This window comes from Lampetra planeri, chromosome 58 (genome assembly GCF_965212315.1).
Source record: "Lampetra planeri chromosome 58, kcLamPlan1.2.h2, whole genome shotgun sequence".
In the NCBI taxonomy this organism is placed as follows: Eukaryota; Metazoa; Chordata; class Hyperoartia; order Petromyzontiformes; family Petromyzontidae; genus Lampetra; species Lampetra planeri.
In genome coordinates, this window is record NC_136164.1 from 2,242,482 (window position 1) to 2,256,270 (window position 13,789).

Genomic DNA, 13,789 nt, shown 5'->3' on the forward strand with positions numbered 1-13,789 from the left:
GAGTTAACTAAGCGACGGCGTGCGACGTCGTAACAACGTTCACAGGAACTTTCATTCGTCGCGTCCCCGCGAGCCGCAATCTATCCACTGCTGGATGGAGGAGGCTGTCTCCCGTGGTGCCGATGAGCGTGGTCGAACCCCACCCCTTCACGCAGCCCGCACTGACCAGCGTGGTGAAGTACGGTCAAACGACCTCCACCACGACGGCCGCGCCTCGGGAAAACCTCCATCCAGCAGTGGATTGATCAAGAGCCCTGCGAGTGGTTATACAGGGTGGCCCATAAGTCTGGAATCATAGGGGAAAATAACTCATTCAAACATTTTTGTTTCTGCAGGTCCAAGATGTCTCTGAGTAAGGAAGAACGAGTCCCGATAATTCTACTCGTAGGAAATTGGAGTCAGAGGGAGGTCGCTTTTGAATTTAACAGACTGCATCTGACTCCAGACTTATGGGACACGCCATAGTTTACACAACGATGAAAACACTTGACGGATCTTAACCGATTAAGTGCGACAATCGCATTGGTACAATAAATAAATGCAGAAATACATTGAGCACTCGGTCCATTCATTCCTTCACGCGCGGCTACGTGAAACATTCCGGCGTAGCAAGACAACGACGATATTGCGGCTTGCTTTCGTGCCTCCAGTTACACCACGAAGTGCATCGGGGATGTTTCCAAATTGGGGAAACTTGAATCGAATTCCTCTCAATCGGCCCACCGCCTCCAGCGGCGGCTGTCAGCCAAAACGACGGCCACTTTGGCGCTCTGGTCAAACACTCGCGCTTGTTTCGTGGACCGCGCTGGCACCCAGCACGCTAACGTGAAATCGACACTCTTGGCCGTCGGGGGTGAAGGGGGGTGGTGGCGGGCTGCCGATAGGAATTGGCGGCAGAGAGGCAACGTTATTTCATACTGAAATGACGGACTGTGCTGCGAGGTCAATTTAATATGACAATGATTAATTGTATATCAAGGAAAGGCCACAATCAGCCCAAGGACTCCTTTTTGAGAGGGTCCTGCTACATTGGGTCTAGATTTTCACGATGTTTTTTTCGACAAGTCTATGATGAGCTGCGTTTATATTTATCATTCACGCGGCAGGGAAGCGGAGCACCCGGAGAAAGCCCCACGCCTTGCGTGAGAGGCGAGGGAGGAGGGGGGCAACGCTCTATACCCGCACAGAAGGAACAGATGAAGATTGGTCCACACGTTGCTCGACTGCCTCCTCCCTCGAGGCCCAACACGGGGAAGGGGAACTTTCCCGACATCGGCTCGTGATCCACAAACCCTCGCCACCTCCGCCACGCTGGACTGGGGAGGCCGTGCGGAGTCGCCGCCGCCACCACTGTCCGGTTAACACGAGAGCAGTCTACATATCGTGACGTTCCGATACACTGCAGAGAGGAGAGTTTCACGGTCTAACACTCGATTATCCGCGTTGGGTGGGAGTTATAATTCCAGGGCGCCGATTGAGTCGCAGTTTACATTCTCGGGCTCGGGCCACCGCGTGCGTCATTGCGACCGGGCCAAATGTGTGTCCGTCATTGAAGAAGGAGACAATTCGTGTGGTCGAATGTGGCGGCAGTAGCACGCACGCACGTGTGGCGTTTCGCTTGATGCTGCATCGTGCATCTGCAGGGCAGAGTCCCGGAAGTCGGAATATTCAGTTTAACACCCGGGTTGGATCGCGTGAAAACAAATTTCGTGGGCTTACTCTTCAACACACCGGTGTGTGCTGAATTAGTAACGAATTGCCATGTGTTTTGTTCACGTGACAAACCCTTTAGTAATTGGCTGTGTTGGGTGGTGGGCGGGTTTAACAACACATCTATATTTACGCGGTCTAACCCAAAAAGAAATCCCCTTTATTACTTTAAATTATTATTATAATAATCGTCGTCGTTGGTGCGTCGTTTAAACGCTCGTGACAAAACGTGACGATTTAACTCGTTTCACTTTTGTCGGGTGGTGGAGGCTTCTCAACGATGACGCACGTTTGGGTCAGGCCGTGATCACGTGGTCTGACGTCGTTGCTGGGGGGCGAGTGATCCAACCAACTCCAAGAAGCAACGGACACGCTTACGCGTCGTTATCACCACCCCCTTCTCTGCCCCCGTTCTATCGAAGCCTAGCAAAACGAATGCGTTTTGTGCCCCAATTTACGAACATCTTGCATGTGTCCGCATCTTCGTTGTTAGTGGCCCAGCTTGGCTTACCTCCCCGCTGGATAATTGAGAGTTAACCGTTCAAACAGCATCCGGGTGTGTACATATGTACATACAACACAAACCACACACCACGCGCACACACAACTGCTGCAACAGCAATACACATGCGTCCGTAATCGCTACAACTACATGCGAAATGCACGAGCATCCGATTTTTTTGCCATGCAACTTTGGGGGGGGGGTCACCTCGCTCAATGACAGCCGGCTCATCGAGTTTCAAACAGCAGAGGCGGGGGAGGGGGAATTGCTGTTGACGTGAAAACTCTTTAGGGGGCTTAGATGTTGCCACCACCCGTCTCAATTTAGTTATTGTCCAGGATCATTCCTCTTGTTGTTGTTGTTGATGCAGCAGACTATCCTGGGTGAGATCCGCCTGTCTCGTTAAATAGCCTCGCAATTGAGTTTTTCTGGCGGCTACAATAACGGTAACAAGTCGACGAAAAAACGCGACAATGCTCGCAAAAAGAACGACGATCCGAATTGCACGGTTTAGCACGGTCGGCGAGGAATGGTGCGAAAGAAGATCAACGTGTGTACGTCCTCTGGCCCAGTCCAGTAAACACACAACATTGGGCCAACGTTGGCACGTGGTTGGAATTGTGGGCCCAACGTTCAATGTTTACCGGCAGGTCTCTCAAGTTCGCCTAAAACAAATAATTTTATCTTAAAACTTGGAATCTTGCATCACTCAAAACAATGCGTCGACGTGCAAAGGGGGGCTTCCCTCTTCTTGCTAGTGGGAGTTTTTTTCCTCCTCTCTCCACGATACGTCGTTCCTAGTTTTTTGAATCTCAGAGACAGTCACCCTGGCTGTTTGATAGGGAAGTTGTTACGGCCTGGCCCTTATGAACCACAAGATGACCCAGAGTTTGAGCAAAAATCGGACACCAGGCAAATCGCGTCGGGTGCCGGCGGCCATGTGAGTTTTGTCATGAAGAAGGAGGTGCATTGAAAAGCTTTGAATTCAACCACTTTCTTAGGCCACAAACCAGTAAACATGCAAACATTGGGCCAACGTTCGAACGTTATCCAAATATTGGCTCAACGTTGCACTTTTACTGGGAAAGCACCAGGGGGAGGATCCCGCGACACTCTCAACGGCCTTCTTAGATCAGGAAAGTTGTCTTATTACTGATAACAGGAACTCTCTCAAAAGTTTATCATTAAATGCGGGTGCTTCAAGAGCAGAATTCTCAATTTAGTCAACAAAGCAACCTTTTGAAAGCCTGCCAAATGGATTATTTTGTTATGCGTAACCCAGCAGCAACCGCCGCAGGCTTTGCTCAATGACTTTAGGCCTCAGGGCAAAATCTCAAAATGGCCTCCACGCAACGCGGCCGCGAGAAAGCAAGCGACGGAGCTCGGCGAAAAACCGCGCCGCAGAAGCATAACGGGGGAAAGAAAAGAAAGAGCGCGCGGATCTTTCTGAGTCCGTTAGTGTTCTCCGGGAATGGGGGATTTGATTACATGGAAAAAAAATGAAACAGGAAAGATTAAGGAGGGGCAACGACAACAACAACCTCTACGTTATTAGTTTTAAATGACTGCCAAAAAAATGAATGGGCACACACTATGAGGGACCGAGTGGCATGGTGTGTTGGCTATTCGGGACCGAGTGACTGAGTGCGCTGGCTATGAGGGACCGAGTAACTTGCGGTGCACTTGCTATGAGGGGCCAAGTGGCTCGGTGCGCTGGCTATGAGAAACAGAGTGACTTGGTCCCTCATAGCAAGCACACTGCGAGTCACGCGAGTCATTCGGTCCCTGCTGAGAGACCCTCACAACGTCAGCGTCCGTTCACGAGACCGCACGGGGGAACTGGCGATGCGGATCGGGGTGGGGGGGGGGGCTTTTGTGCCGTGTTCAGGCGATTTATTTTCCCTTCCGATTTTGGCGCAATGCCGAGCGCAACCTACGTCTTTTTCACGCGGTAAAGTCGACGCAGCATCCCCCTCTCGAAGTCACGAGCGAGCTAATGAATCAGCTCAAAGCCTCCTCCCCGTAAGCCACGCGGCCTCAGTGTTGGCCACCCCCACTCTGATTCCCCTCTCCCCCTCTCCGTCGCCTCCCACTGTGAAGACAGACTCGGCTCTGTGCAGCAGCAGGAGCAGAGGCCCCGATACAGCCTCTAACCTCCCCATCCTCACCTCTCCTGATTCTTTGCTCCCGTTTCTCCGTTCTGCCTCCCAACCTTTAACTCTCATTCTCCTCTCTTCTCTCTCCCATTACATCCTTTAACTTTCATTCCCCTCTCTCCTCTCCCCTCTCTCCCGTTCCAAGCTTTAACTCTCATCCCCCTCTCTTCTGTCTTACCTCTCCCGTTCCTCTTTTCCCATTCATCGCTCTGTGCTCGGCTCTACTCCCCTACCCCGGTGGTGTGCCCGTCGGCATAAAAGTTGTGCTCGTTTTGATAAACACTGCACACTCTTCAATGCTCACACATGGGGTATGCATTGTGCTGTATGCATGTGCGTGCGTTGAACTTCTTTCGCGCTGTAAGTATCAGGCGTGGCCTCCTAAAGATCACGCGGGTCCCTTTAAGGATCACGTGGCACCCTCTAAAGATCACGTGGGTCCCTTTAATGAGCACGTGGGGCCCTCTAAGGATCACGTGAGGCCTCTCCTGCGCCCACGCATCACGGTTTTCACGTTTTTTTCCCTCCATCACGGCAACAAGTCGAGTCATCACGCGGTTGGGTTTGTGTGCTCAGAGGAAGGTGCCATTGCCAAAATCTTTGCCCACTCGATGCGTAATTGACAAACACCGTTTTGAGTTTTTTCCCCACTATTGAGAGATCTTCTTCGGCCCCACACCACCGATTAGCGACAGTTGGCTACGTACGGTGCAAAAGAAGTTCAACATAATAGAGAAAAAATATAACGTTTTTATTTATTTTACCAAGTAAGGCCCACTGAGCCATGTAGCTCTTTTTCAGAAGTGACATGGCCACAAACGATAGCTCGACGAAGTGGCTTATCATCACGTGGAAATGTGAAGCAGCCCAATACTCTAAACGGATGTTTCTAAATGTGGAGGGGAAAACCCGGAAGGAGGACCTGGAGAAAATCCACGCCACCTGCTGTATAAACTCCAATTATACAGCAGGCGTCAGGATCAGGATCGAACCCGCAAAATCCTGTATACCAGGCGAGATAGTTAACATCTCTTAGCCACCGTGGCACCCTATACAGTACAGTATGTACATATGTCCCGGTTCCTTTGGAGTTTAGAGGTGGCAAAGAGTGGTTGGCCTGGGCCCTGGTAGAAGAAAGGAAATGTAAGTCTATGGGTGTATTTATGAGACAATGCGTGTCCACATCTCTACGTCTACGGGTTTCTATGCGAGTCTATGGGTTTAGAGGTGAGTCTGCAGGTCTCTATATAGGTATGGAGGCTTTTGGGTGAGATCTATGGGTCGAAAATTCGATGAAAGTTTTATATGTAGATCTGAGGGTCTATACTTGCGCCCATGGGTCTCTATTTAAGGATACTGGTTTCTATATGATTTTAAAGGTCTCTTTGTAGGTCTACGATTCTCTGAGTAAGTCTATGGGTCTTCATTTAACACCACCGGCTGAGTATCTGCTGCCGGAGATTCACATCACCCAGAGTTTGTCAGAATGTAGCCAAAAACTCCGATGAATAGAAACTATCAGCAGTGCAGTGAAAACTGCTAAATCCAGGTGATATTATGTATGTGGCAAGTTTGAAGGCATCACTAGACCCCATTTTTGAAGCTGTGCAAAAATCCCCACACCTCTCGTGGATATCTGTGGTTGGTCTGTGTGACGGACGTAAACGCTGTTCACGACGGTTAGAGTTGTGTTATCCATGATAGAGGTGTTTTGGGGTCAGATCGTGTGAATATAAAAGTTGCGTCATTAAAGCCACCACCACCCGACCACACAGTCAATCAGTAAAGGGGTTTGTCACGTAAACTACACGTGGCAAATTCGTTACTAGTTCAGCACACAGCGGTTGTGTGCTGGAGATTTTGATAATGTTGACGTTCTACCCACTACAACATTTAAAATTATAGTGTAGTGTATAGTGTAGTACACTAGTTCAACACTAACTGGTTGTGTGTAGGAGAGTAAACCCACTACAACATTTACCATTATAGTGTAGTGTATAGTGTAGTGTATAGTGTAGTGTATAGTGTAGTATACTCGTTCAGCACTAACTGGTTGTGTGTTGGAGAGTAAATCCATTACAATATTTACAATTATAGTGTAGTGTATAGTGTAGTGTATAGTGTAGTATACTAGTTCAGCACTAACTGGTTGTGTGTTGGAGAGTAAATCCACTACAATATTTACAATTCGAGTACCATGACGTTTCGCCGGTAATTACAGCAACAACACCAACCAGCAGCATCGTCAGGCGAATAGAAAGAGAGTTGTGGAGAAATCCTCCTCCTGTTTCGGTCTTAAATAGAAGGGGAATCAATTATGTTGGTTAACATTGGTGGCGAAAGCCCACGTGTTAAAGTTGTGTTATCGTTCAGTTCGTTAGAGCTGTGTTAGCATTTTAGTAGCCAAACACAAAGTTAAACCACGTTTGTGGAACACAAAATGAATGGAAGAAATGGAACGTTCTATACCTTTGCTCAGATACTTATTTGCCATAATTCTCACAAGCATCTGGCTTTGTTCGACTGCAAACAGCGACACTGGGGTGGTGGTGGGGAGGTGGGGGGGGGAAGGAGACAACAGAAATTTCAGCAAAAGAAGATGACGATTACGGCCACACGGTGTTTTCTCTCTCCGTCGTTACTGCACGGCCATCATCGGTTCGAGACTGATCGCCGATCGGAAGAAAAAAATAACGCCGCTCCAAGTTGCAACGCCGCGCAGCGGCTTCCGCGCGTGGAGAGGCATAGAAGGCCACAGGCGAAGGGGCAAGGGGGCAGCCCTGATACGGGATGCCGCCAGCAATCGCCCAAGCTCTATAGTCCTATATTGGGGATGGTTCTTTTCTTTTTTTGGTTCCAACATGGAACAGGGTCCGAGGAAATCGGCCTAGAGCCCGCTCTGTTGAAGTCGCTTCCGTCAGCAGTGGCACGAGAGAGCGACCTAATGCAGGGCTGTGCCTTTAGCATTGCCTGCTCCCCACACCGACCTCTTCCCTCGCGAGGTCCCGCGCCTGAACAACAGCTACAAGAACTCGGCGTATTAAAACCAACTCAGTGCCGTGCACGCAGAGCCGTCCCTAAGGCAGACGGCAAGCCGGGGCGACTGCCCTGGGCTCCGCGCTTTGGGGGGTTGTCAGCGGTAATGCCCCCGCTTTAGTTTGAAGGCCTTGGGGTTGGTTTGGCCCGGCCCGGCACACCACCCTCTGGACGGCCATGCCTTCGATGCACCTCACGTCAACCGATCCAACACCCCCGATACAGTCTAGGCCAAGCAAACCCTCCCCCTCCACCCACCCCCATCGCCAATGGCAGTTTTCTGTGTGTGCTGCACTACCACGCTCCCCCATCTGTTTTCAAAGGCCACGCGCGCACGCACGGCGATGTTACGGACGAAACCCGCGGCGCAGCACCGAGTGTCGGCGACTCTCTCACTACGTGTGTGCATACTACGCTACGTGTGTGCACGCTACGCTACATGTGTGCACGCTACGCTACGTGCGTGTGTGTGCGTGCATGCGTTAGTTCTACGGCCGGCGAGCTACAGGCGGATGAAAAGTCGCGCAAAATGTTGGAGACGGGTGTGGCAAGCCGCGAGATCGCCATCGGTAAGGTTTTCTTCTTACCGCCGGGGACCCTGGGAAAAACAGACGTCGCGTCGACGTCGTTGTCGAGGCCGCGGCGTTTCGGGCCAAAAAAGAAGCTTTGCGTTTGCCTCACCTCGTTAGCTCCGCGAAACCGTCGCCATCGCCACCGTCGTCGTTTGCCAGCGCCAATAGAAATCTGCAGGAAGTTGTTAAGTCGCTCCCGGTGTACCCGCGGGGTCACAGAGGACCCGGTACAGCTCCTGGACAGGGCTTCTGCTCGTGGTGGTCGCCGTTGTCCCGTTTATAATTTCTCAATTGTCTCTACTGCATTGGTTGATGTCTATGTCTCGTGTGTACTGTCAGTGTCTCTCTTGTACTGTCACTCACACTTGTACTCTCTGATGGTGGCGGTGGTAGTGGCGGTGGTAGTGTAGGTGGCGACACTTCATGTGGCCTCAAGGTGCACATAGCCTGGCACAAGCGTCGTGGTGACGTCACCGCCACTTAATGGCGAATGGCGGTTGTTGTTGTTGTTGTCGGTGGTGGTGGCGTTCGTTGTGGTGGTGGCATTGGTGGTGGTGGTGGCGTTGGTGGTGGTGGCGTTGGTGGTGGCGGTGGTGGTGGTGCTGGTGCATCGGCCAGTCATCTCAGTCAGTCAACCCATGGTCTGTCTGTGGCCTCCTGCTAGCGGGCGTTCGACACTTCACGTGGCCTTCAAGTGCACATGGCCTGGCACATGGCCTGGTGGTGACGTCACGGCCGCTTAGTGGCTGAATGGCGGCTGTCGTCGTTGTTGTTGTTGGTGGGGGAGGGCGGTTGTTCATAGCCACCGCGTCCGGGAGATGGACTCCAACGGGAGACCTCCGGGTGAGCGTTGGCAATGTGCCGACCATCACATCCCGAGCGCTTGCTGAAATAACAAGCCCCCCCCTTTTTGGAACAACTATCGCTAAGAACAACGTCGTCAACAACAACAACCACGTACAGTCGTCGTCAACAACAACCACGTACAGTCGTCGTCAACAACAACAACCACGTACAGTCGTCAACAACCTCTCCGGCATCGTCCGTCACTGATAACTCCCGTGACTTACGCATCTGTGTAACGGGATTTAACAAACAACTTAAGAACTGCCGCAGATTTCCCCTCGACCGTAACGACGGCTGTGGCGAAGGATCGGGTGGTGGAAGGGGATCGGCCATCGGCCGGTCCACCGGTGGGATGGCAGAGAGAGAGAGGAAGGGAGAGAGGGAGGGAGAGAGGAGGGAGGCCTACTACTGATTTGGCGATGGGACGGACTCAGGAAGGTCTCGCGTGACGGGGTGTACCGACCATTGCGCCAGGTTTCCTTACTGCGCCTTTTCTTCTCGAGCCGCTGCTGCCGCCTGTCCTCCCTGCGCTTGGTCTCCTCTTCCTCCTGCTGCTGCCGGCACTTGTGGAAGTTCTCCACCACCACGCCGACGAACATGTTGAGCACGAAGAAGCCGACGATGAGCAGGAACGAGATGAAGTAGAGGAGCATCCAGGGGTTGTGGTTCTGCCTGGGCTGAGGTCCGGGAGGAAGGGGGGGGAGGAGATAGGAGGGAGGAGGAGACGGTGATGGTGGTGGAGAAGGTGGGGGAGGAGAGAGAGGAGGGGGGGAGATGATGGTGGTGGTGGTGTAGAAGGTGGGAGAGGAGAGAGAGGAGGGGGGGGGAGATGGTGATGGTCGTGGAGGAGAAGGAGGAGGGGGGGACAGGATAGGAGGGAGGAGGAGATGATGGTGGTGGTGGAGGAGGAGGCGATGATGATGGTGGTGGAGGAGGAAGAGGCGGAGAGATGATGGGGATGGGAGGGAGGGAATGATGGCAGGAGGTGATGGAGGAGTGAGAAGGAGGGAGGAGAGATGGAGAAGGGGCAGGAGGAGATTGGAGTACGATGAATGAGAAGTGAGGAGGAGTCAGGAGAGAGAGGGGGGCATAAGGGAGGAGTGAGGAGTAGGAGAAGGGAGAGGAGTGAGGAATATGTGTAGCGAGAGAGAGAGAGCTTTATAGCCACTGGTGGTGGTGGTGATGTTAATAGTTAAAATGGCGGCGATGATGATAGTGATGATTTCGACACTGACGTCACCGATGATTGCAGCGACACTGACGCTGCTGATGAGGATGATGACCGTGATACCAGTGACGATAACAGCGACACTGACGCAGCTGATGATGATGCCAGTGATGACGATGACAGCGACACTGACGCTGCTGCTGATGATGACGACAGTGACACTGATGCTGCTGATGATGGTGACAGTGACGATGACAGTGACATTGACACTACTGATGATGATGCCAGTGATGACGATGACAGCGACACTGACGCTGCTGCTGATGATGATGATGGCCGTGATGATCGTGACGACAACGCGATGGTGACGCCGGTGGTAGTGCTGCTGCTGTCCATGAGCAACCTTCACCTGCTGGTTAACCCCCACGGAGTCGAGGCCGTTGTACATGATGTCCACCCAGCCGTCGCGCGACGCCATCACGAACAGCGACATGAGCGCCTGCACGCCACAGCGGTGAGGGGGCACGCACACGCAGCGTCATCCACTCGACGCTCCTCTGAAAACGGAGCGTAAATGTCCGAACCATTCTCTGTTGCTGGGCATCTTTTTTTTATTTGTAATGCGGTTGTTCTTGCACTGATCTCTACCTAGTTTAACACATAAGCTTTCGCGACCAATATCATCCGTATGGCTATTTTAATACACATAATAGACAGGAAGGACAAGTTCAAAGGGCTCGCATAATGCACATGCATAATGTACGTTGACTCAGTAATCCCCCCCAACTTTGTGCAAGAGCGCAGAAGTGTGGTCACCACATCTACGCCTCTATATAAGGAACGAAACAGGTAGACTTCTCCACAAAATTGGCTGTGTCCTGATGAAGCTATTTGTAATTACTGGAGAAATGTCGTACTCAGATTGTAAATGTTGTGGCTTGGCTTTCCAACACACCGGTGTGCTGTACTAGTGACGAATTGGCATGTTCTGTTTACGTGACAACCCTTACTATTGATATGCTAATTTTTTCTCTAACCCTCCTCCCTCTCTCTGCCTCCGCCCCCCCCTCTGTCTATTTAAGGCCACCACACAGAGACGATCACCCCTCTCTGTTACCTGTGTTGCTCTCGCTATGTATCTTGGTGATATCTGTCTGCTAATATGTCTGTCTATAGTTTTCTGGTTAGATTTTATGTCGCTATTTCATTATACCTGATGATGATTGCTTGTGTTGCAATCGAAACGTCGTATTCTATTATTTAATTTAATTTATTATTTTATCTTTAGACGTGACTTAACCGAAAGAAACAAATAATAACCCTTACTAGTTGGCTGTGTTGGGTGGTGGCGGGTTTTAACAATATTTATGCGATCTAACCCAAAAAAGACTCTGTTATGGATCTCTATCTGGCAGTCTCTGATCTCTGTCTGGCTGTCTATGACCTCTATCTGGCAGTCTCTGATCTCTGTCTGGCTGTCTATGACCTCTATTCGCTTCAGTGCTGTACTTTTGCTTCTACCTCTGCTGCTTTTGCCATTTTGCGTGAGCCAGGTCACTCACCGCTTTGCAAAAGATACTGACGGTGGGGGTCGGAGGGGCCTCCCCTCCGCCCCATCAACGCTTGGCACGCCGCCGTCACCGCCGCCGTCACCGCCGCCGCCACCGCGGCCCTCACCTGGCCCAGGTTGTCGAAGTTGTATTTGTATCGCATCCACTTGAGCTGGTGCGCCTCGCAGTCGGAGCGGTTCGCCACCCGCAGGGCCTCGGGCGCCTCGCAGTAGTAGAACTTCCCCTTGAAGAGCTGAGGATGGACGCAGAAAAAGAAACGGCCACGGATACTTAAAAAAGAAACACGAGCAGATGATCATGTTTTTTGACGAGGGACGATGTCACTCGGCTGGCCTGGGAACGCCTGGGAAGTCCCCAGGCAGGGCTAAAGTCTGTGTATAGTCTTGTATAGTGTAGTTTATAGTAGTGTATAGTGTAGTGTATAGTGTAGTGTATAGTAGTGTAGTGTATAATGTAGTGTATAGTAGTGTATAGTGTAGTGTATAGTGTAGTGTATAGTGTAGTGTATAGTAGTGTATAGTGTAGTGTATAGTGTAATGTATAGTGTAGTGTAGTGTGTAGCAGAGGTGGGACAAAGTCATTGTTATGCAAGTCCAAGTCGAGTCGCAAGTCATCAAATTCATGACTCGAGTCTGACTCGAGTCCAAGTCACATGACTCGAGTCCACATCTCATAGGTGGGACAAAGTCATTGTTATGCAAGTCCAAGTCGAGTCGCAAGTCATCAAATTCATGACTCGAGTCTGACTCGAGTCCAAGTCACATGACTCGAGTCCACACCTCTGGTGTGTAGTGTATAGTGTAGTGTATAGTATAGTGTATAGTGTAGTGTAGTGTGTAGTGTATAGTGTAGTGTATAGTGTAGTGTATCGTAGTGTATGGTGTAGTGTATAGTTGTGTATAATGTAGTGTATAGTGTAGTGTATAGTAGTGTATAGTGTAGTGCATTGTCGTGTATAATGTAGTGAAGTGTATAGTAGTGTATAGTGTAGTGTACAGTGTAGTGTATAGTGCAGGGGCGTTTTCTTCATTAGGGCGATTGGGCGACACACCACCAATGTCATTCAACCACAGAGTCACGCTAGCCGTCACTGTGCCTCTGGATATAGTCCAATCAGCGTCATGTCACGTTCTGTGGAGTACCGCCTCTTTTTGGGCGATTTCACTCCGGCTGAGAATCGCCCCGAGTGGCCCCATAGACTTACATTCAAAGATGTTTTTTTTCGAACGGGGGCGCTGCAATGCATTCTCTATGGCTTCCGGGAGGGCTCGCCCTAACGTGCTTACGTCATCATACGTGCTTACGTCATCATACGTAAGCACGTTTCATCCAACAATATAATTTGTCGCCACCTAGTGGAATCTTTAATAAAAGAAACTTGAGTGGATTGTATATTAATAGTGAGTATAGAAACAAACAAGATGTATTGTAAGAGTCACTTTATTTTTCATTAATATTAAAGAAGTGAAGTTGCCTTTACATGCTTAAGCTGTTAATTTATCCATTGCATGGGTGGACCTTATTCTTATCAATCATCCAGACATTTGCCCCCCTTGAGAGAATTTGCAGGAGCTGCCACTGGTATAGTGTAGTGTCTAGTGTAGTGTACAGTCGTGTATAGTAGTGTATAGTGTAGGGTATAGTGTAGTGTCGTGTATAGTGTAGTGTATAGTGTAGTGTATAGTGTAGTGTATAGTAGTGTATAGTGTAGTGTCTAGCGTAGTGTATAGTGTAGTGTATAGTGTAGTGTCTAGTGTAGTGTACAGTCGTGTATAGTAGTGTATAGTGTAGTGTATAGTGTAGTGTGTAGTGTAGTGTATAGTGTAGTGTACAGTGTAGTGTATAGTGTAGTGTATAGTAGTGTATAGTGTAGTGTATAGTGTAGTGTATAGTAGTGTATAGTGTAGTGTATAGTGTAGTGTATAGTGTAGTGTGTAGTGTATAGTGTAATGTATAGTGTAGTGTATAGTGTAGTGTATAGTGTAGTGTATAGTGTAGTGTATAGTGTAGTGTATAGTGTAGTATATAGTGTAGTGTATAGTGTAGTGTATAGTGTAGTGTATAGTGTAGTGTAAAGTGTAGTGTATAGTGTAGTGTATAGTGTAGTATATAGTGTAGTGTATAGTGTAGTGTATAGTGTAGTGGAGTGCATAGTAGTGTAGTGTATAGTTTAGTGGAGTGTATAGTTTAGTGTATAGTGTAGTGTATAGTGTAGTGGAGTGTATAGT

The 13,789-nt window shown here is 49.9% G+C and overlaps 1 protein-coding gene across 2 annotated transcripts in view; it reads right to left on the reverse strand.

Annotated features, from left to right (window-relative positions):
• Positions 1-13,789, reverse strand: part of LOC144736031 (voltage-dependent T-type calcium channel subunit alpha-1G-like) — a 93,322-nt gene that overhangs the window by 22,938 nt on the left and 56,595 nt on the right. For both annotated transcript variants that reach the window (XM_078618672.1, XM_078618671.1), the window contains exons 22-24: positions 11,668-11,793; positions 10,400-10,489; positions 9,307-9,499 (exon numbers count right to left, since the gene is read on the reverse strand). In XM_078618672.1, coding sequence (XP_078474798.1) covers positions 9,307-9,499; positions 10,400-10,489; positions 11,668-11,793 — 409 coding nt within the window. The remainder of the gene's footprint in view (positions 1-9,306; positions 9,500-10,399; positions 10,490-11,667; positions 11,794-13,789) is intronic.